We start from the raw sequence: 22,335 nt of genomic DNA, 5'->3' as shown, positions 1-22,335 counted from the left end.
CAAACGTTTAATGGTCATGATTCACTGGGAGCCTGGATAGCTTGATTCTAGGCTTAAATGAATTGATATAAATATTTTTGGAAAAGTCAATGGGAAAAATGCATTGAGTATTTTGCAGTGGTACCAGGAAGTGGGCGGGAACTGCGATGCCCTATTACTGTAAGTGCATTGTCTTCTAAAACAAGCAGCTAAGAGTATACCTAGTGCTAAGGTAAAAGTGTAATATATCAGCTACCTACTGTCTTAACCCATTAAGACCTGGGTGTCGCTTTTTCATTTGAGCTAAAAAGCATTATTTTACACTTTGACTATTCAAAAATAGCAGATCTACAAGCTCATAGCGAGCTTGTAGATCTGCTATTTTTGAAAAATTATGAAAATGTGTGCAAATCTTTGAATATGATATTGTTTTAAAGCAAACATTTGTAACTCAAATCTTTGCTTATGGGGGGTCCCTGGAAGTGAACAACATATTTAGAGATGGGGGTCGGCGGCCAAATACACATAATTTTGGGGGTCCTTGACATGAAGACGTTTGAGCACCACTCATATAGAAACACACGTGTTTTCAAATATGAAAATCAAATGAGAAAGAGATAAAACCAGTACGTGTAAACGTGTGATGAATCGTCTTTGAATGAATATAATATAAAGAAACATAATTCCACCTCCTTTGCCAGCAGAGCGCCCCCTGGAGGACTTCCGGAGCGGTCTGACCGGCGGGGCGGAGCTATCCAGGTGATATCTGCTGATCACGTTCTGATTGGACGACGACGACGACGGCGGCTCCAATGATTGGTCCTTGCCGGCCTCTGCCCCGCCCGCCGGCCCCCCCTCCTCCTTGTTGCCGTGGCGATGCGAGCGCACGGAGCGCAGGCTGAGCTTGCGCCGGAGCTCCGGGGGGAGTTTCTTCATCTTCAGGGAGAGCCGCCGCACCGTGCCCGGGGAGCGCAGCCTGTCAATCACGCTGCCGGACACGCCCCCTTTCTTCTGGGAGGAGGGGCTAGAGTCCGGAGGCGGAGAATCAGACCGGACGAGCTCTGAGAGGAAAAACAAACACAGAATGAATATATTAATATTAACTCATTCACTGACAGGTGTATTTCTGGCTGTGTTTGCCCACTGCCAGCAATTGTCCTTTTTTCTTTCTTTCAACAGGTCACAGAAAATGTATATTCATTATGATGGCATGTTTGGTCAACCCCCCAAGGTCTGTGCCCTGTGCTGCGCTGCTTTCATCCTTTTTCTTTTCTTTTATCCGCCAGATTGGGACGTTCACAGCATATTTTGCACCATTCGGTGCGTTCGTCATCGGTGACGAGTGCCTCTAACAGCTGGCAGCGTACAGCGAGCTGCGAGTGTCTGTGTGTCGATGCGAGGCAACACTCACACAATCACGTGCAGCATGCGTCCTCTACCCCTGCGCCTAATGGCTGTACATGGGGCCGACGGGTGCTTTAGAGTGATTGTGTGAGTGTGGCTTCAGGAAGTAAATTCCTAGCCTCGATCTCAAGGATTTGATTTTTTAGTTTTGCTAAAAAATAAAAGCTTGGAAATTCCTGTCCCAGCTGTTGGTGCGCAAAAGCGCCTCGCGTCGTCTGATGTGGTGCGCATTATTTATTTTGGGTGCGCATGCACACCTGTTATGTGCAGCCCTGGGCATGTCCAATCGTTTGTAAACGAACAGGAGGTACGTGTCTGAGTCGCCCAGACAACACACACTCCATCCTGATTCCACCGCAGCTAAGAACCAGAGCGGACGGTCCATGCGCTAGACTGACTTTCCAAATGAAAAAAAAACTCTCCACGTTGTTTGTGTGAGACGAGCCCCTCCCGAAGTCTTGCAAACCGATATTTCGCCCGTGAGCAGCTTGTAAATACTACAGCGGCCCATTTGGGACAAAAACAATGTGGAGAGTTTTTTTTTTCCATTAGGAAAGTCAGATATGAATAAAAAAACTTACATAAAATCGTGATCAAAACACGTGTTTTTGGAGCAAGGACAATGTTATGACAATGTTCTACTGTAACATTCATCCTAATATATAGTAATATCATGTAAAAGGTAAGAAAAACACAATCCAGAATTCTCCTTTAATATTAATGTTTCAGCCAAGGTGGAAAGCTGATTCCTGGAAGGTTACTGTAGCTATAACAAGGTTCTCAACCTTTTGAGGCCATGACCCCACCCCCCCCCCCCCCCCCCAAAAAATAATCACATTTGAACTCACAGTTCGCCTCGAGGCTATTTTCGACAATTTTGGCTTCTTTCTTATATAATTTCACAATTTGGCCGGACCAGTTTTAATAGTAATGGTCTTTTTTCATTTATTTATTTATAAAGAAAAATTGGCATTAGTGAGGACCAATTATATGAAGATAATATTATATTATAATGAGCTCTCTCCCTGTTTCCTGTCTAACCTCCACTCTGTACTATCAATAAAGGCAGAAAGGAAGAAAAAAGAAAGAAAAGTAAATGGGTGAAGTGCTCCTTTAACATCACACTGACGATTGGATGTGGTAGTGATGTCATCAGTGATGTCATACCTGTGTGTTCGGCGGTGATGAGGTCATCGGGGGGGCGGTGCCTGATGTTGGGACTGGCTCCGCCCTTTGGACTGTCGTTGCCTTGGCGATCGTGTTGCCCCGCCCCTGCCGCTGTAGCCCCTCCTCCTCCCGGCCCGGCCCCGCCGCCCCCCCGTCTCTGAGCTCTCATTGGACAGTCCGACGCCTCCCTGGTGGCTCCTCCTACTTCCTGGTCCCGCCTCTTCCACACGGTGTCCTCCTCCCTGAAGAAGTACTCACGTGTTTTAGTTAAAGTACAAATACTCTGGTATAAGTAGAAATCCTTCATTCAAAAGTATCAGCATCACAATATACTTAAAGTTCCATAAAAGTGCTTATTGTGCAAAATGTATTTTTTTAAGCTTCAGCCGTCGTCCTCCTCAGGGATGGGATTGTATCCATTAGTTACCTTCTAGCGGCGCTGCCGCTGTCGTCCTCCTAGGGGATGGGATTGTATCTATTAGTTACCTTCTAGCGGCGCTGCCGCTGTCGTCCTCCTAGGGGATGGGATTGTATCTATTAGTTACCTTCTAGCGGCGCTGTCATCCTCCTAGGGGATGGGATTGTATCTATAGTTACCTTCTAGCGGCGCTGCCGCTGTCGTCCTCCTAGGGGATGGGATTGTATCCATTAGTTACCTTCTAGCGGCGCTGCCGCTGTCGTCCTCCTCGGGGATGGGATTGTATCCATTAGTTACCTTCTAGCGGCGCTGCCCCTGTCGTCCTCCTCAGGGATGGGATTGTATCTATTAGTTACCTTCTAGCGGCGCTGCCGTCGTCGTCCTACTAGGGGATGGGATTGTATCTATTAGTTACCTTCTAGCGGCGCTGTCGTCCTCCTAAGGGATGGGATTGTATCTATTAGTTACCTTCTAGCGGCGCTGCCGCCGTCGTCCTCCTCAGGGATGGGATTGTATCTATTAGTTACCTTCTAGCGGCGCTGTCGTCCTCCTAGGGGATGGGATTGTATCTATTAGTTACCTTCTAGCGGCGCTGTCGTCCTCCTCGGGGATGGGATTGTACCAGATGTTGTGTTCTCCCTGAGGTCGGCCGCTCTCCGCTCCCACGGCCCCGGAGGACGCGGAGGCCTCGTCAGAAGCCTGGGCCTTTCCTGAGGACAGCACCCAGGCCCGGCTGCTGCGCTCCAGGCTCTGCAGGTAGGCTCCCTGGCCGGACAGCTTGGCCGTGGTGGAGCTGGCGGGGAGGTGGTCGGGAGGAGCGCCCCCTACTGTTGGTCATCAACATTTCAGTTGACGAATTGACATACAAAATGATTTGTGATTAAAATGGTTTACTAATGTTTTTAACCCTTTAAGACCTGAAGACGCATCTGTGTGTCATTTTTAGATTTGAGCTTAAAAAAAGCATTATTTTACACTTTGGGCTATTCAAAAATAGCAGATCTACAAGATCATAGCCGCGGCACCGAGTGCCGCGCTACGAGCTTGTAGATCTGCTATTTTTTTTAAATCGTGAAAATAATAATAATAATCTTAATAATCTTATAATCTTAAAACTGGCAAAACAGGAGATCTACTTACTTTTATACTTTCAATTAACAATAAAAAACAGTGATTGTAGCAGATCACAGGCTCAGGCTGTTTGCTAACAACTACCTGTGGGTGTGCTGGGGTCGTGCAGGGCTGCAGTTGCACTGGAGGGCAGACAGGGGGCGGCAGGTTTGTCCAAACTCAGACCCACACGCTTCCTCTCACCTGGTTCCTCTGCCTGAAGAAGAAGAAAGAACTCATCAGACCTGGAGAAAATATAGTCTCTGTAGGGCATTACTACAGGTCCTGGTAGGACATAAAACCATCAGTACTACAGGTCCTGGTAGGACATAAAACCATCAGTACTACAGGTCCTGGTAGGACATAAAACCATCAGTACTACAGGTCCTGGTAGGACATAAAACCATCAGTACTACAGGTCCTGGTAGGACATAAAACACACGTGTGTGTGTGTGTGTGTGTGTGTGTGTGTGTGTGTGTGTGTGTGTGTGTGTGTGTGTGTGTGTGTGTGTGTATGTGTGTGTGTAACAGAAGTGTGTACCTGGTCATGGCTCCAGGCCGGGCCTGACAGAGCCTGGGTGTTTCCTGAGCCTCTCTCCCGGTCGGGGTGCCTGTAGGCTGGGCAGGGGACGTCCGGCGAGCTGGGGGGGGTCCCGGCCGGCCGGGGGTCCCGGCCTACGGAAGCCTGCTTGGCCCACTGCTGCTTCTTAGCCACCGTGATGTGGGGGCGGGGCGGGGACGGGTTCGAGTCCGGGGCGGAGGGGGGCGTCACCGGAGATGAGGGGGATGATGATGATGATGATGATGAAGGATTGTGGATGACGGCTTCTGACTTCCCCCCTGTAACACACACACACACACACACACACACACACACACACACACACACACACACACACAGCTGTTATGGTCATTTCTCATGCTTGGATTAAAAAAAGCCCTTATTTGGTGTTAAGACATTTGGGGAGAGAGAGAGACAATTCTCTCGCTCTCTCTCTCTCTCTCTCTCTCTCTCTCTCTCTCTCTCTCTCTCTCTCTCTCTCTCTCTCTCTCTCTCTCTCTCTCTCTCTCTCTCTCTCTCTCTCTCTCTCTCTCTCTCTCTCTCTCTCTCTCTCTCTCTCTCTCTCTCTCTCTCTCTCTCTCTCTCTCTCTCTCCTCTCTCTCCTCTCTCTCTCTCTCTCTCTCTCATAAAAACAGAGAGAAATGTACAATCAAAGGGTTTCACCATCAACATGTTCATGTGTTGTTAGAAATAGTTATAGACACACAATGGAAGCACTATATCATACTTTATAAGACACATAGCAGCAATTATTCAAATCTATTTTAAGTAGCACACATACAATATAACTTCTTCACCTCCCTACCTCTCTCTCCCTCTCTTCGTCTCTCTCTCTCTCTCTACATCCTGCACATCTGTTTCTCTCCTCCAGCATTCTGTTGTTTTCCTCTCTTCCTTCACTCCTCCTCCCTTCTTCCTGCATCTCTGCCCCTTCCCTACACAGTGTGTGTGTGTGTGTGTGTGTGTGTGTGTGTGTGTGTGTGTGTGTGTGTGTGTGTGTGTGTGTGTGTGTGTGTGGCGTAGGGATAGCCAACCGATAACCGTTAAGAAATCGGCAACCGATTAATACTAACGATTACAATTAATCGTTATAAAAGGCCAAAAAACGTTATTAAAAAAAAGTCTTCCTCCTCGTCTTTATATTGGTATTGTTTGTGTTGGAGCACCTCAGTGTGGCTGCAGAGTTCATGTGCAACCTCTTCCAGAGAGAGATAGAGACACTAGAAACTCTGCTGGAGACACAAAACAAACTGTGTAGACTTGGCCCTTTGAAATAAAATGGAGTTTGGCCCTAAAAAAAAAATTACATTCGTTTTTCTTAACGGTTATCGATTAATTGATCGTTAAGGCCTAACGGTAACTGGTTAATAAAATGTCTCCATTTGGCCATCCCTAGTGTGGCGACATACTAACATTGGGTCATCTTAGAATCGTCTCATATAAGAATTGTGTTCCAAATACAAACAAACTGTCTCTGCGATATTGTCAGGGAGGAGGTTCTGTATCGTTTATGATAGTCAGTCACTTATATTTGATACAGTCTGTTGGCGAAAAAAAATGAAACTAATTCGGCGGAAGTAACATTATGGTTTTCTCACCGTCAGTTGATGCTTCATATCCATAAGAGTTAAACCTCCGGGATCATTAGTTTATTTTTGGAACACAGTTCTTATTTGAAGCGATATTAAACATGTCTATGGGGATGCAGAACGGGGGTGGAAAACCGCCAACCAGATAGACAAACCTAGGATGTGTAAATGACGTCAGACTTCGGTGCTCGATAGGTTTTGGGATGACGCGTGTGTGCGTGCTGAGGATCGGCGCTGTCTGATACGTTGGTAGGACATAGCAGCAGGATCCTACTAATGAGGGCCATTCTGCTGCTGCTAACCCTAACCCTGTGATGTCAGAGTGATGTCAGAGTGATGTCAGAGCGATGTCAGACCGAAGCCCCGGAGCGTCCTATATAAGACCAAACTGACGTCCAGATGGAGGCCGTGAGAAGAACGTCTTCGCAGAGACATCGAGAGAGGACACACGGACGGACACACTCTTTCCCACCTACCCCTCTGTGCTTTACCTGTTCCTCAACCGGCCGTGTCAAACCGGACACTGGATATAAATGTCTAATACAGATTATATGAGTTATATTGTATTAACATACTCTACCATACAGCCTGTATAAGTTATATTGTATTAACATACTCTACCATACAGCCTGTATACGTTATATTGTATTAACTTACACAGTACAGCTCTACTAAGACGCCACCAGCAATAATGAGGAATCTCTGGACCAAGGTGGGTCTGCTGGGTTTGCTCTCAGCGTCCATGGTGTTCGGTTCTGGACTGTGGTCACAACAACAACAACAGAAGAGTCCAGTAGACCCAGCTGAGATGATCTCCTTAAATCACTCCTCCTCCTCCTACGAGCTCAGCCTGGTCCAGGTGCTGTTCCGTCACGGGGCCAGAACCCCGCTGTGGTCCATCCCCGGCGTCCCGGAGGCCCAGTGGAAGCCCGGGCCTCTCCTGCGGCCCCCGGCCCATACCCTGGTGCCCTACGTGGTGACGGACCTGCAGGGAGGCCCCCGGCCCCCGTCTCCTCTGGAGGAGCGCCAACGCGGCCGCCTCCTGGCGGGTGGCTCCTTCCCGGGTCAGCTGACGGCTCTGGGCATGCAGCAGGTGTACGAGGTGGGGAGGAGGATGAGGAGGCGCTACGTGGAGGAGACCCCCTCCTTCCTCGGCGCCGCCTTCAGCCCCGCGGAGGTCTACGTCCGCTCCACCAACATGGCGAGGACGGTGGAGTCGGCCCGCTGTCTGGTGGCGGGCCTGTTCGACCGCCGCGACGACGGCGTCGTCGTTCCCGTCGCCACGGCGGACGCGGCGTCCGAGATCCTCCTGCCCAACCACCAGGCCTGCCAGCTGCTGCGGCTCACCGACGAGCGGCGGTGGGCGGACGTCGCCCGCGGCCACGCCCTCCCGGACATGGCGGCCGACCTGCGGAGCGTGCGGGACGCGCTGGGCGTCGCTGACGATCGCCGCGACGACGACCGGCGGCGCCTCAGCTTCGTCCTGATCAGGGACGACGCCGTGGCCAGAGAGACGCACGGCCTGCCGCTGCCGCCCGCGCTGGAGGACGCGGCGAGGAGGGACACGGTGGAGCGGCGCGCCGTGGACACCATGCTCCACCTCTACCGGGGGCCGGAGGGGCGGAGCCGGGAGATGCTGCAGATGTGCGTGGGGCCGCTCCTCAGGACCATGCTGGACAACATGGAGGACAGGCTGGCGTCCAGGTCCCACAGGAAGCTCGTCTTGTACTCGGCGCACGACACCACCCTCATGCCCTGCCTGATGGCTCTGGGGATCTTCGACGGGCGGTGGCCGCCGTACGCCGCCGACCTGGCCCTGGAGCTGCACCGGCACCGCGGGACGGGCGACGCCTTCGTCAAGGTCTCCTACCTGGGCCGCGACCAGCTGCTGCCGGGGTGCAGCGGCGTCTACTGTCCACTAGGGGAGTTTAAAGAGGCGCTGTCGGCCTACTCCCTGAGCGCTGAACGCTACAGCACTCTGTGCAACAGGACAGAACTGTAGAAGTGCTGAACACTACCTACTCTGTGCAACAGGACAGAACTGTAGAAGTGCTGAACACTACCTACTCTGTGCAACAGGACAGAACTGTAATAGTGCTGAACAAACAGTACAGAACTATAATAGTGCTGAACAAACAGTACAGAACTATAGTAGTGCTGAACAAACAGTACAGAACTATAATAGTGCTGAACACTACAGCACACACAACAGGACAGAGATGGAGCTAAAGAACGGTTCAGAAGCTGTGTTCACGTTCACTCTTCCATTGGAGAGACGTCTTTTTTTTGTTAATATGACTCTGATCTACACTGTAAAAACATCAGTGTTAATATGACTCTGATCTACACTGTAAAAACATCAGTGTTAATATGACTCTGATCTACACTGTAAAAACATCAGTGTTAATATGACTCTGATCTACACTGTAAAAACATCAGTGTTAATATGACTCTGATCTACACTGTAAAAACATCAGTGTTAATATGACTCTGATCTACACTGTAAAAACATCAGTGTTAACTCATTCACTGCTGATTGATTTCTGTCAGTGTTTGCCCACTGCCAGCGATTTCTGATTTTTTTTTTACCTTTTACACTGGTCACAGAACATGTATATCCTTTATGATCGCTCGTCTGACCCTTTGTAAACACACACGCTGTCAGTGTGCGTCGTCCAGGGAGAAAACTATCCAAGCGTGACCGCCCCTTGCCTTGTAACAGCATGTTGAACATACCAGCTCTCTGCAAAGATGCACGTTTTCCTTACCTTTTCAACTGCTCACAGAACATTTAAATCCATTATGATCGCTCGTCTGACCCTTTGTAAACACAAGGGGTAACACTGTTCGTTGTCCAGAGAAAGAAAGATTATAACCGGGTGTAACTGCTGCCATGATTATTATTTTTGTATAATTGTTATTTCTTTATTGCCTGCTCGTTTGTTTCATGAGTATTATTATTGTTTCATTATTATTGGGATTATTTGTACCGGAAGTGTCTTTTTATTCATTGCCCGGAACCCTTTATATGGTCCTGTTTCAGTGGAACACCCAAGTGGTCGCACTAGTGCACTTCCTCCCATGCAGGTGAAGGCCGGGGAGAAAAGGTTAGTTACTTTGTTTGTCCATGGATTTGGTTCTCAAGTCATTATTGTGTATGTGAACGTTTGGTTGATTTATTGATTTCATTGCAGTTGTTTGTATGTTGCTGTATGTCGCTGTTGGACTCATTCATTCCCTTTAGTAACATGCAGCCAGCGAGGTGTGTTTGTTTGTATTTTCTTTTGTATGTTTATTACTTTTATGTTGTATAATGTTTGTTTTAAGTTCCATTATTTATGTGCGTGTATCGATTATGTTTTGTTTTTGTACAGTTTTACGTCGGGTTGTTTGCCAGCATGAGAGCAAAATACACCTTCCAGCATGCAGAACAACCTGTGTCGTTTTTGGGACTAGAGGGAGTGACAGTAAAACTGGATGCCAGAAGTAAACCTCGTTTGCAAGAAGTAAACCTCGTCTGCAAGATCCACAACAGCCGTCAACCCGAGTGCAGAAGGAAGTCACGGTAGTCCAACCGGACCGCAAACGGAATCGACTGCAGCAGTCAACACGGTTCTGCAAGGAGTCTCTCCGACGCACGTCACTGCAGCTAGCATGGAGCTGCTGCCTGAAGCTACAGGCAGGCAGTTCAACACGTCACTGCAGCTAGCATGGAGCTGCTGCCTGAAGCTACAGGCAGGCAGTTCAACACGTCACTGCAGCTAGCATGGAGCTGCTGCCTGAAGCTACAGGCAGGCAGTTCAACACGTCACTGCAGCTAGCATGGAGCTGCTGCCTGAAGCTACAGGCAGGCAGTTCCATGCTAGCTGCAGTGACGTGTTGACTAGCTACAGGCAGGCAGTTCAACACAGAGCTGCACGGCGTGCAGTTAACCCCTTCGTGCCCGACGAGTAACGACAGCAGACAAAGTACAGATAAGCCAGTTTTAACCTGTTCTAAAGACTCACAGCTTTTACCCAAATCGTCAAGATAAGTCACAAATAGAAATGTAAGGTTTTATTAAAGGTGACATAAAGTGTGGGAAAGCTACAAGAGACTTTTGTATTTAGCAAAGAACAGTGTTTAACTTTACATGGAGGTTCATTGGATTTATGGGACTTTCATTCATTTCTTTAAAAAACAAGACATTGAAGGACATTTTTATGGTTTAGTATTGTGATCTAATTGAAGTGCTGATCACCTGGTATTATTGGTAAGCCTTAAGGCTTGAATTGGTGTAATTAAATGGTGACCTAAATTAAGAATCTATTCACTAAGAGTGTTGTGAACATGTTTTTTAATGGGTTTCAAATGACCCTGGTTGTGAACAAGGTGTTTGTTCATAATTTAAAATGGATCTCACCAAGGGGACTAATGCTCAACCAATGGAAGTGACCCACACACAAGAGCCAAATGTAGAGACAGCACAACAAAGTAAACAGAAAGACACTGAGGATGTGGCAACCGCCATAGATGATCTAATATTTAGTTTTTATGGTATTTATGATTGCTGGAGAGCTCTAATTAAAAAGGGCTAAAACAATCCGTTTTAAACCAGGATCCCAGCAGCATTCTGGGAAAACATATCAATTCTATTCAAGAGGAAGTACAACACCTAAATGTTGTTTATGATGAATTCAGAAAGATTGACATCCCAGACAATAACATGCGTCGCAAAATGGACAATGGCATACAAATAACTCAGAATATTCAGGCTCAGATTCAAGGAGCAACTGAGGAGCTGATTTTGCCGGGGTGCTCCTTCCATTCCGACATCTCGCCACTCCGACTAGTGGCTTCCGCGTGTGGTTAGGGTTAGGGTTAGGTATAGGGTTCGCTAACGTCGGAAAGGCGACATGTCGGAAAGGCGAAACGCACCCGATTTGGCCTGAAGCCAAGTCTGTGTTTGCATCCTCCATGTCTTCCCTTCCAGCCTCTGACCGTTCTCAGGTGAACACCCAAGCAGTTAAGAGACAAGAAGCTGCTGCTGAGTATGCAGCTACTCAAGCTGTGTTAAACATCATGGCTGAACAAGAGCAGGAGCATCAACAGTTGAAACAACTCGAGGCAGAGGGTGTCGCCGCTCAAGCGGAAAAGGCAGCAAGAATTGAAAAGACAAATTGAGCGTTTGGAGGAATTAAAAAAGATGAACCGAGCCAAAGCAAAGCTACAGTTGTTGATGGAGCTGATCAACCACAAAGAGCATTTGCTCATCTTAACAAACTTAACACAATGTCAAAGGTCTTCAACTTGATTTGAAAGCAGGTCAAAGTGTTGAAGTGAAGCCACAATATTGGAACATGGTTCATTTGTTGTTTTAAATGTATTCTTGAATTTAAGGTCTGACTTTGTTTCTAAAGAAGGAAAAAGGGAAACGAAAAAGGGTTTACTGCTGGAAGCAGGTTGTCATGGTTTATTTTTCAGAACATTTGAGTTCATATGGGAAAGTAAAGTGTGAAATGCTTTGTTTAAAGTGTGATGCAATTACATTGATTTGAAATCCCACAGTTGAGGTTGGTGAGAGTGTAACGGCTGCCATGATTATTATGGGGCCAGGCTTCCAGCATGGACCCATATTGTTATTCGCATTATTTCCGTTTCTTCTTCTTCTGCCACTTTTGGCAGTTCTGGCTGAACCGTGCAGTCGCTTTTTATGAAACTCGGCCATATGATAGATGGTCATGAAAAACGATCAAGAAATAATTCTCACAATCTTTCGTCAAAAGGTGGCGCTATAGCACTCAATTGAAAAATGCCAACTTTGAACAGGTACAACTCATGCCGTGTTTGACCTACAGCCATGAAACTTCGATGCACACATGCGTCTCCTCATGCTGAACAACTTTCACACTCTGACTTTTGACCTCTGACCTTTAGATCTCCCACCATTTGGAATTATATGAAAAACAGTTAAAACCTATCTCCTCCTGGGATTTTTGAGTAATCTGCACGAAACTTTTTACACATGAACTTTGGACCTATACCAAAAAACGTTTGCAAAATATCTTCCATAAGTGAAAAAATGAAGCTTTAATGAGCCAATGAATATTGCAGTTTTATGACAATTATTCATCTGCCCCTAACACATACATGCAGACTTACCATTCTTTGAAACTTTGCAGAAATGTAAAGGGCCATTCCAAATATCACTGAAACCAATCTTACTCCAATTGGTCAAACGGGGGCGCTATAGCAATTTTTTGAAAATTGAAACTTTAAACAGGCAAAAGTCATGCCTCGTTTGGCCGACAGCCATTAGACCTGCTTACACATGTGCCTTGACTAATGAGGAACACATCTATCACGTTGACCAGTAAGCACCGCCCTTAGATTGTCCGCAATCTTGAGCAGTTTGAAAAACACTTAAACCCAGGATTTTTCAGCTATTTGCGTGAAACTGTATGATCCGTGTGATCTCCTTTTTCACAGGTTCTTGTCTGTTGGTGGCTTCTCGCTTAAATGTGTGCCCCACAACCTGAAGGTCACCAGTTCAAGCCTCACTTGGTGCAGACTTCATCTGAGTTGCATTTCACACAACATGACTATCAATGAATACATCTGCAATTGTTAAAGATAACATGAAATACTTAATTTAGTGTTTTTTACATACAGCTGATCTACAATCTCACAACTTTTCAGATAGCAATGAGAGTATGTTTTTTTCAATGTATAACATACTTCATTGTGAAAATAGCCAATGTACAATCTGACAACTTTTAATGGTTTGTGAGCTTGTAGATCGGCTACTTTCACTAATTTTGGTTCTGAGGAGATGTACAATTTCTTCATTGGTAAATGGTTTGTGAACGAGTGATCTTAGTGTTAGTGAAACAGGGGCTTGGGTCATGACAGAAGGCAAGAGTTTGTGATCCTCAACAGACAATATCAGCCTGGTCAAAGATATAGCACTATAGGTAGTGTTGCAGCTACCTAAGAGTGCTTCATGACCGTAAGGTTGCCGGTTCAAGCCTCACTTGATGCAGACTCATTTAAGTTGAAATGCAAAAAACATGACTCAATCTATTCCGTTTCCATGGCGCTCTCTCTCTCTTCAATCTATTCCATTTCCATGTCTTTCTCTTCAATCTATTCCGTTTCCATGTCTCTCTCTCTGTCTCTTCAATCTATTCCATTTGTCTCTCTCTCTGTCTCTTCAATCTATTCCATTTGTCTCTCTCTATGTCTCTTCAATCTCTCTCTCTCTCTCTCTCTCTCTCTCTCTCTCTCTCTCTCTCTCTCTCTCTCTCTCTCTCTCTCTCTCTCTCTCTCTCTCTCTCTCTCTCTCTCTCTCTCTCTCTCTCTCTCTCTCTCTCTCTCTCTCTCTCTCTCTCTCTCTCTCTCTCTCTCTCTCTCTCTCTCTCTCTCTCTCTCTCTCTGAGGGGTGGCCATAGCTGAGTGGTTAGTGAGCCCGCTTAGGGAGCCAGAGACTCTGGTTGCCCCAGGTACGATTCCAGGCCAGGTCAGCAAATGTGTCGATGAAATGAAATTTGTCCCTGAGCAAGACTCTTAACCCCTAATTGCTCACAGGCACTCATTGGAAACAAGACCGCAAGGACTTTCATGAACTGACCTGTTAAAGGAATTATCATTTCTCTCTCCTGGCCCCATATTATCGCTGCTTGCAGCTATATTTATGTTTGTATAATTGTTATTATACAAAAATACATTTGAGAGGAGAGGAGAGGAGAGGAGAGGAGAGGAGAGTGAATAAACTCCTATGTCTGTCCATGTCAATGAAGGCTCTATGCGTATGACCTCACACACACACACACACACACACACACACACACACACACACACACACACACACACACACACACACACACACACACACACACACACACACACACACACACACGATCCATCCCAAACACTCCATTGCATGTCTACGAGAACACACTCCCTCTATTCACTATTCACTAGTCTTAAAATACACACACACACACACACACACACACACACACACACACACACACACACACACACACACACACACACACACACACACACACACACACACACACACACACACACAGTAATGATAGGAAATGAGTGTTTGTGTGTGTCTGATAAGCCAGTGTATCATGTATCATTATCTGCAGTCAGGACAGTAAAGAGTTAAATATAAATCTAACTAAAGCAGGAAGGACCCCTTAGATGAGAGAGAGATGAAGCAGGGACCCCCACTACATATTGTATAGATGAGAGAGAGATGAAGCAGGGACCCCCACTACATATTGTATAGATGAGAGAGAGATGAAGCAGGGACCCCCACTACATATTGTATAGATGAGAGATGAAGCAGGGACCCCCACTACATATTGTATAGATGAGAGATGAAGCAGGGACCCCCACTACATATTGTATAGATGAGAGAGATGAAGCAGGGACCCCCCACTACATATTGTATAGATGAGAGATGAAGCAGGGACCCCCACTACATATTGTATAGATGAGAGAGATGAAGCAGGGACCCCCACTACATATTGTATAGATGAAAGAGAGATGAAGCAGGGACCCCCACTACATATTGTATAGACACAGTTATAGGTAAAAACACGAATTGGCCTGTTATAGCGCCACCATGAGGCTGATTTGATGAAAAAAAATCAAGTGGCATTTCTTCCTTGGCCTAGATGGGATGTGTGTGCAAAATTTCATGGAAATCACATGAAACGGAGCACTTTGTTTACTAACTATAGTGATACTGTGTACCGATTTGCGTGATGTTTGGACAAAATCTGTGTCAAAATGTGTTTTGCAAAAAGCCTCCTGGTGGCGCTATAACAGGCCCATGTGAAAGATTCAGGGCAGAGGTTCTGGTAAGGCATCCAGGGATCAGTGCGATCATGCCAACAGTGCCGGAGATTAGCTGTTCACAGACGGACGGACGGACGGACGGACGGACGGACGGACAGACAGGGAGCATAACAAACTCTCTCGCCATGCCTTTCGGCCTGGCGGAGACAATAATGCAGGGCAGAAGTTTTTCCTTGGCCTCTAGGGGGTGTACGTGAAAACGTTCACGCCGATAGCCACAGTTATGGGTAAAAAACGCAAATGGGCCTGTTATAGCGCCACCATAAGGCCAATTTTGAGAAATGTAGGGTGGCATTTCTTCCTCAGCCTGGTGGGAATGTGTGTGCAAAATGACACGGCAATTGCACGCTGTGTTCATGATTTGAGGCATTTTGTTCAAAACGGAGCACACCTGCAAACTTTGGAAGCCAATCTTAGCCAATCAGGATGGAATATGAGAAATCTGAAACACCCGTTTGGTGTAATGACTATAGAGATACTGTGTACCGATTTAGTGATGTTTGGACAAAATCTGTAGGAGTACTGTCAAAAAAATGGCTTTTGCAAAAAATTGCCTCCTGGTGGCGCTATAAGAGGCCCTTTTGTATAATAGGGGCAGAGGTTCTGCTAAGGCATCCAGGGAGTGTGTGTGTGTGCACAGTTTCACACCGATCGGGCCAACGCTGCCGGAGATTAGCTGTTCACAGACGGACGGACGGACGGACGGACGGACGGACGGACGGACATACAGACAGGGTGTGGACCGATTATAAGGTTGAAAACGGTGAAGTGATCCTTTAAGCACTATTTTGTACCTTCTGAAATTGTCCATAATTGTCAAAAATAGGGAAGATAGCAGATCTACAAGGTCACGATGACGATGCGTCACCAATCAATCTTGTAGATCTGTTATTTTGGTTTGTTCTTTGGTAGAAGGTATATATAAGTACTTTATCAATATGTCACTGACTCAATTACAGGAGTTACTACTAGGCTACTAATATATTACTATTACTACTAGTAGTAATATTAGCAGTAATAGTGTTGTGTATATGAAAGTACTGTATAGGCTATAAACAGTAAACTAGTTGAGTATTAATACAGAAAAAGTATCAATAATACTAAGTTATGGTAGGCTACAAGTTGAAATGAACAGGAATGCTAGCCGCACCGTTAGAAGTAAAAGTAAAGCAGTATTCAGTAATCAGAGTAAGTAACGGTACCAGTGAAGTAAAAGTAACACAGTATTCAGTAATCAGAGTAAGTAACGGTACCAGTAGCTCCATAAAGAACCTCTCACTCCGCTCCGAGATGAGGTTCTATGTCGTTCTCATCCAGGATCGGTAGAACGTCCTCCAAGGCTCCGCTGTTTACCCTTTTATATACATCGTGTCCCAAAACTAACGGTAGATTCCAAACCGCACGGATGTTTAAGGTTTGGTCCGGATCATAATATTTTAGGTCCGAAGCGAAACTACCCGTTTAAATGTCTTATTTAGTCAGCATGTGGCCATGTTTCATATTGTAGCCAAACCGGGAGCAGTACTGGCAGCGGACGTAGGGGGGTTTTCCGGTTTGAATGGTAAACATGGCCACAGGCTGACTAAATAAGACATTTAAACGGGTAGTTTCGCTCCGGACCTAAAATATTATACTCCGGACAAAACCTTAAACATCCGTGCGGTTTAGAATCTACCATTGGTTTTGGGATACGATGTATACAACAGGGTAAACAGCGGAGCCTTGGAGGACGTTCTACCGATCCTGTATAAGAACGAGATAGAACCTCATCTCGGAGCTGTATAGCGGAGTGAGAGGTTCTTTATGGAGCTACGGTACCAGTGAAGTAAAGTAACGACGCAGCATTTAGTAATCAGAGTAAGTAACGGTACCAGTGGTCTTGCGCCGGGCTCGGTCCTTGCCTCTGAGCCTGGAGAAGGTTCTCTTCAGCAGAGGTTCAGCCATGAGGAAGATCTATAGATCTACCGACCCTCAGCCCAGAGAGAGGCCGCCTCACGGAGCTCTGAGCTCGGCCTGTTGATCAGCGATGTGTCGCTGCTGATCCTCATACTACCACCATTATAGACCTATGTCTCTCTCTCTCTCTCTCTCTCTCTCTCTCTCTCTCTCTCTCTCTCTCTCTCTCTCTCTCTCTCTCTCTCTCTCTCTCTCTCTCTCTCTCTCTCTCTCTCTCTCTCTCTCTCTCTCTCTCTGTGTGTGTGTGTGTGTGTGTGTGTGTGTGTGTGTGTGTGTGTGTGTGTGTCTCTCTCTCTCTACTAGTTGAACAGGAAATAAATTCCACAGATTCTTTCCCAACCCCCCCCCCCTCCAGCAAACTTCAGACCGTTTACAGAGGGGAGGGGGGGAGTAACAACAGAGCATCATGGGAAATGTAGTTTTATCATGTTATGCACTAACAGCAAGGAGTTTGTATATTGGAGCAGTGGCGCCTTCTTTGCTGCCCTCCTGTGGTGACAACGGACAATTGCAGAATACATAAACATGTCAGTGATTTGCTTGTAGAACAATATAACTGTTTTAAATAAATTATAATAACATAACATAACATACTGGTTCATCATTATGGAACGTATAATAATATTTAAAATCAACGTGTGTCAATATTGTATAATCTGTTAAATCACCATTATGGATTGGATTAACAGTAGAATAATATTTTCTAATCTGTTGAATCATATAATTATAGATTAGATTAACAGTAGAATAATATTTTCTAATCTGTTGAATCATATAATCATTATAGATTAGATTAACGGTAGAATAATATTTAAATGGGCGGCGAAAATAGCCGATGTTGAGAGCTTGTAGATCGGCTATTTTCGACGACGGCACAGCCGCAGTACTGAGTCACAGAATTCAATAGGTCACCGATTTCAATGTAACACACGGAAATCTCTATTTTATAATGTGACTGTGTTTACATCCGCTAGCCTACTAGCCTGCTAGCTAGCCGACTAGCTTCTCAAGTGATATAACTAAAAACAAGTCCTGTATTTGTTGTAAAACTTTCTTCATTTCAATCGACAGTTGTATTATATAATCTTCTATATTTTAATACAACAATAAAACATGTAACACCTAGGAATAGCCACGAAGATAAAGTAAAGCTAACAATGGCTAAAGCTATCGCTATCGCTAACTGCGCATGCTCAGTCCTCACAATGTTCGGTTTATATTTTAGCCGTACGACCGTGACGCGCGCCGAAAATAGCCGATGTTGAGAGCTCGTAGCTCGGCTATTTTCGACGACGGCGCAGCCGCAGTACCGAGTCACAGAATTCAATAGGTCACCTATTACAACGTAACACACCGGAAATGTCTATTTTATAATGTGACTGTGTTTACATCCGCTAGCCTGCTAACTAGCTAGCCGGCTAGCTTCTCAAGTGATATAAATAAAAACAAGTCCTGTATTTGTTGTAAAATGTTCTTTATTTCAATCAACAGTTGTGTTAAATAATCTTCTATCTTTTAATACAACAATAAAACACGTAACACCTAGTAATAGCCACGAAGATAAAAAAAAATAAAGCTAACAAAGGCTAAAGCTATCGCTAACTGCGCATGCTCAGTCCTCACAATGGTCGATCTATAGTTTAGCCGTACGAATGTGACGCGCACCATAGATCACCCACCGGAGGGCGCTATTATCCACTTTTTAACACATTTTTGCATCACGTTGCGACTCAAAGCTCAGAGTGTGGATGTGATGATGAACCACAGGAGGGCGACACTGAGACGTTGTCCTTTCTGAAACATAACTGTCATACCATGACAGTCATGGAACCACTTGTTCCTAGTTTGAGAGTTCTTTATATTTACAACTCTTACATCTACAGAAACGTTCAAATTTCAAATGTAAAATGATGACCTCAAAGCCACAAATGTTACAAGTTAAAACGCCTTGTTCTAAGTACCCGTATCCTCTGTATTGTTCAACGAAAAGTATTTTAATCCGATCAGTGGCCATTTTTATAATATGTTAGAGTGCAATACATCTCCCCACCAATAGGAGCACGTCGTTGAAAGCATCGGACAGAATTCGGATAAAATGGCCGGCAATCGGATTAAAATGCTTTTTATTGATCAATACGGAAAACACGGGTACTTAAACCAGTGCGTTTTAACTTGTAACATCCGTGGCCGTGGGGTCAGCACTTTATATTAGAAATGTGAACGTTTACGTAGATGTACGGGTTTAAATGTAAAATATTTGCAAACCAGGAACAAGTGGTTCCATGACGCTTTGTGACAGACGAGCGTCATGTGAACCATGGCTACCTCAGCAGCTTGGTGAAACCGGCCCACGCACGCACGCACGCACGCACGCACGCACGCACGCGCACGCACACACACACACACACACACACACACACACACACACACACACACACACACACACACACACACACACACACACACACACACACACACACACACACACACACACACACACACACACACACACGGAACGCACGCATCTGTGTCATTTTTAGATTTCTTTGGCTGTTGAAAAAATAGCAGATATACAAGCTCATAGCAGCGTGGGACAGGCAATCGCTATGAGCTTGTAGATTTGCATTTTTTTTGTAAAAATCTTGGATTTGTTATGCATGAATTTATATGCAAGACAAAACTATTTAGTGTCATTATTATACAATAATACATAACGGATGAAGAGAGACATATTATAATATTATTGTGGATGAAGTATTATGATGTAGTAATAATATACTCTTAACTATATGGATGAAGGCATAGTTATAGTGTAATATAACACAACACGCACGCGCGCGCGCACACACACACACACACACACACACACACACACACACACACACACACAATGTAATCAGCACTTCTGTATTAAAATGTAGAACTTTCCCAAACAAATGCAACTATTTCCCAGACATTTTAAACAAGACAAAATCATACAGGCCTATATATATATATATATATATATATATATATATATATATATATATTTCAAAAATAAATAAATATGTGAGCTTGCAGATCTGCTATTTTGGAAGAGCAGTAAGTATAAAAGAGGGCAAATTGATTAAGGCATGTTTTTGAAATAATGATCTAAATCTACCTAGTAACTAGTAACTTAAGTTTCAAATAATTGTAGTGGAGTAAAAAGTATACTATTTGCCCCTGAGATGTAGTGGAGTAAGTAAAACGTATTGAACAATTTACATACTCAAGTAAAGTACAAGTACCGATACATTGTGTCCTCATGTACCTACAGTACTCTTAGGTAAATATACTTAGTTACTTTGCAGATCAGTAACATGACAGAGTCAGTTTGAACGTGTTAACAAATGGAAAACTTTATTTGAAAACTTTGATTAAAAATGCACAATCATCAACTTGACATTCATATCAATGAAACGGATCGTTGTGGATAAAGATCACGTTTAAAACAGATCTACAAACACGTAAAACAAAAGGCAGAGAAAACACCGTCCAAATCCATTAACCCTTTAAAGACCGCGAAACGCATCCGAGTCACTTTAGATTTCTTCGGGCTATTAGAAGAATAGCAGATCTACAAGCTCATAGCACTATGAGCTTGTAGATCCGCTATTTCTGGAAAAAAAAAATTGTGATAATTTGTGCAACTCTTTGAATATTTGTAAGTCAAATCTCCCTGGAGCAAAAACATTTTACAAATGTTCGCTTTAAAATTATAAATATTTAATGATTTGCACAAATTTTCACGATTTTAAAATAAATAAAATAGCAGATCTACAAGCTCACAGCGTGAGCTTGTAGATCTGCTATTTTTGAATGGCCAAATAAATCTTAAAAATGTCACAAAGATGCGTCCCCGGCTTGAAAGGCTCAACACAACAATCGATCAATACTTATCAAATAATATTCCACACGTATGAATTCAATACTGTTCAATACTTACTAAGGGACGGGACCGTAGCCGTTTTAATCGTTTATCGGGATCAAACATCGGTGGAGATTTTAGTTTATGGTGAAACCAAATTTCAAAATCAGAAGATCTACAAGCTTGTAGATCTGCTATATGTGGCCAACGTTCTCCATCCAGAATATGGAAGCATGGGGTTCAAACAAAAGTGTCATTTTAACAGTTTTAAGCATTATTTAGATTCTCACGATAATATCGTTAAAACACAATTGTTTCGGCCACAATAACGATGATGACATTTTCCTACGGTCCCGTTCCTCGCAATTATTCATGTTATTAGCATTTAATAACATCATTTAATCAACGATTACTAATTCAACGATCAAATACTCACACGGTATGTTATCACATTCAGCACACAGTGTACGAGTGTTTTATCAAAAATGTATTTTAATTTGATCAAAAAGGATTTCATTGGCATCAAAAAATAGAGATTTTTCATCATTTTTCATTTCTTTTCGTCCAACTGTAAAAAATAGAAACATCTGTTTTTAACAAAATAGTTGACATGGCTTCTTTATTCCCTGTGTGTGTGTGTGTGTGTGTGTGTGTGTGTGTGTGTGTGTGTGTGTGTGTGTGTGTGAGTGTGTGAGTGTGTGAGTGTGTGAGTGTGAGTGTGTGTGTGTGTGTGTGTGTTACATTGCTATAATTGCTATCACAACGTTTGTTTATTTATTATTTCATCAGGTCTTTATCTGACCCGGTACACGGTAAAATCCTGAGTGTTAATGTGACTCTGAGAGAGTACAAATGGAACCAAATGGACCCTTACGGGTCCATTTGGTTCCATTTGTACTCTCTCAGTGTCCCATAATGGATAAACGAACACTGAGGATTTGTCAGTGTAAAAAGGAGTGATAAACATATGGTTGCGGTCAGGCACAAACCTCGTCTCTTCACGTTTAAACTTTTGAATGTTTCACATTCAGTAAATTAATGCCCTCAGCTCTACTCTGTTGTAATTATGGATGTCCGATATGACCGGCAGATAATAGCATAAAGAAGTTATAGCGGTAAAATATTGGTATCGGTTGTTATGCTATTTTACCTCAACATTTTTTTTAAATCTTACACTAACTAGACTATAGCTAAAGCTAAAGTATGAAATAAGGTTCATGTTAACCTCGGTCCCAGCCTCACTCATCTGCGAAGAGAAGAGCCTGGTCACGACCTTAAGCAGCGAGTGTCTAGGAAGTCCTGAGTGGACAGGATTTCCGTTTCCCCCGGAAATTATTTTTTTGACCAATCACAACACTCGTTTCATTCACGGAGAATGTTAACAGATTTGTAAAGCATCAAC

General features: G+C 44.4%; 2 protein-coding genes across 2 annotated transcripts in view; one reads left to right on the top strand and one right to left on the bottom strand.

Annotated features, from left to right (window-relative positions):
* The window catches only part of syde1 (synapse defective Rho GTPase homolog 1), a 38,726-nt gene extending 21,569 nt beyond the window's left edge, over window positions 1-17,157 (bottom strand). Inside the window, exons 1-7 of the mRNA XM_084078048.1 lie at window positions 16,960-17,157; window positions 4,620-4,918; window positions 4,184-4,295; window positions 3,590-3,795; window positions 3,207-3,253; window positions 2,551-2,792; window positions 669-1,040 (exon numbers count right to left, since the gene is read on the bottom strand). Coding sequence (XP_083934174.1) covers window positions 669-1,040; window positions 2,551-2,792; window positions 3,207-3,253; window positions 3,590-3,795; window positions 4,184-4,295; window positions 4,620-4,918; window positions 16,960-17,032 — 1,351 coding nt within the window. The 5' untranslated portion in view covers window positions 17,033-17,157. The remainder of the gene's footprint in view (window positions 1-668; window positions 1,041-2,550; window positions 2,793-3,206; window positions 3,254-3,589; window positions 3,796-4,183; window positions 4,296-4,619; window positions 4,919-16,959) is intronic.
* On the top strand, window positions 6,921-8,231 carry LOC311059590 (lysophosphatidic acid phosphatase type 6-like; the record flags this gene model as incomplete). The annotated part of the gene is made up of 1 exon (XM_084077595.1): window positions 6,921-8,231. The coding sequence occupies one exon, from the start codon at window positions 6,921-6,923 to the stop codon at window positions 8,229-8,231; it is 1,311 nt and encodes a 436-aa protein (XP_083933721.1).
* Window positions 17,158-22,335: the final 5,178 nt, after the last annotated feature.

This window comes from Gymnoscopelus microlampas (assembly GCF_963454915.1).
Source record: "Gymnoscopelus microlampas genome assembly, chromosome: 14".
Classification (NCBI taxonomy): Eukaryota; Metazoa; Chordata; class Actinopteri; order Myctophiformes; family Myctophidae; genus Gymnoscopelus; species Gymnoscopelus microlampas.
Note: the sequence above shows the minus strand (reverse complement) of the source record. Positions and strands in the feature narration are given on the sequence as shown.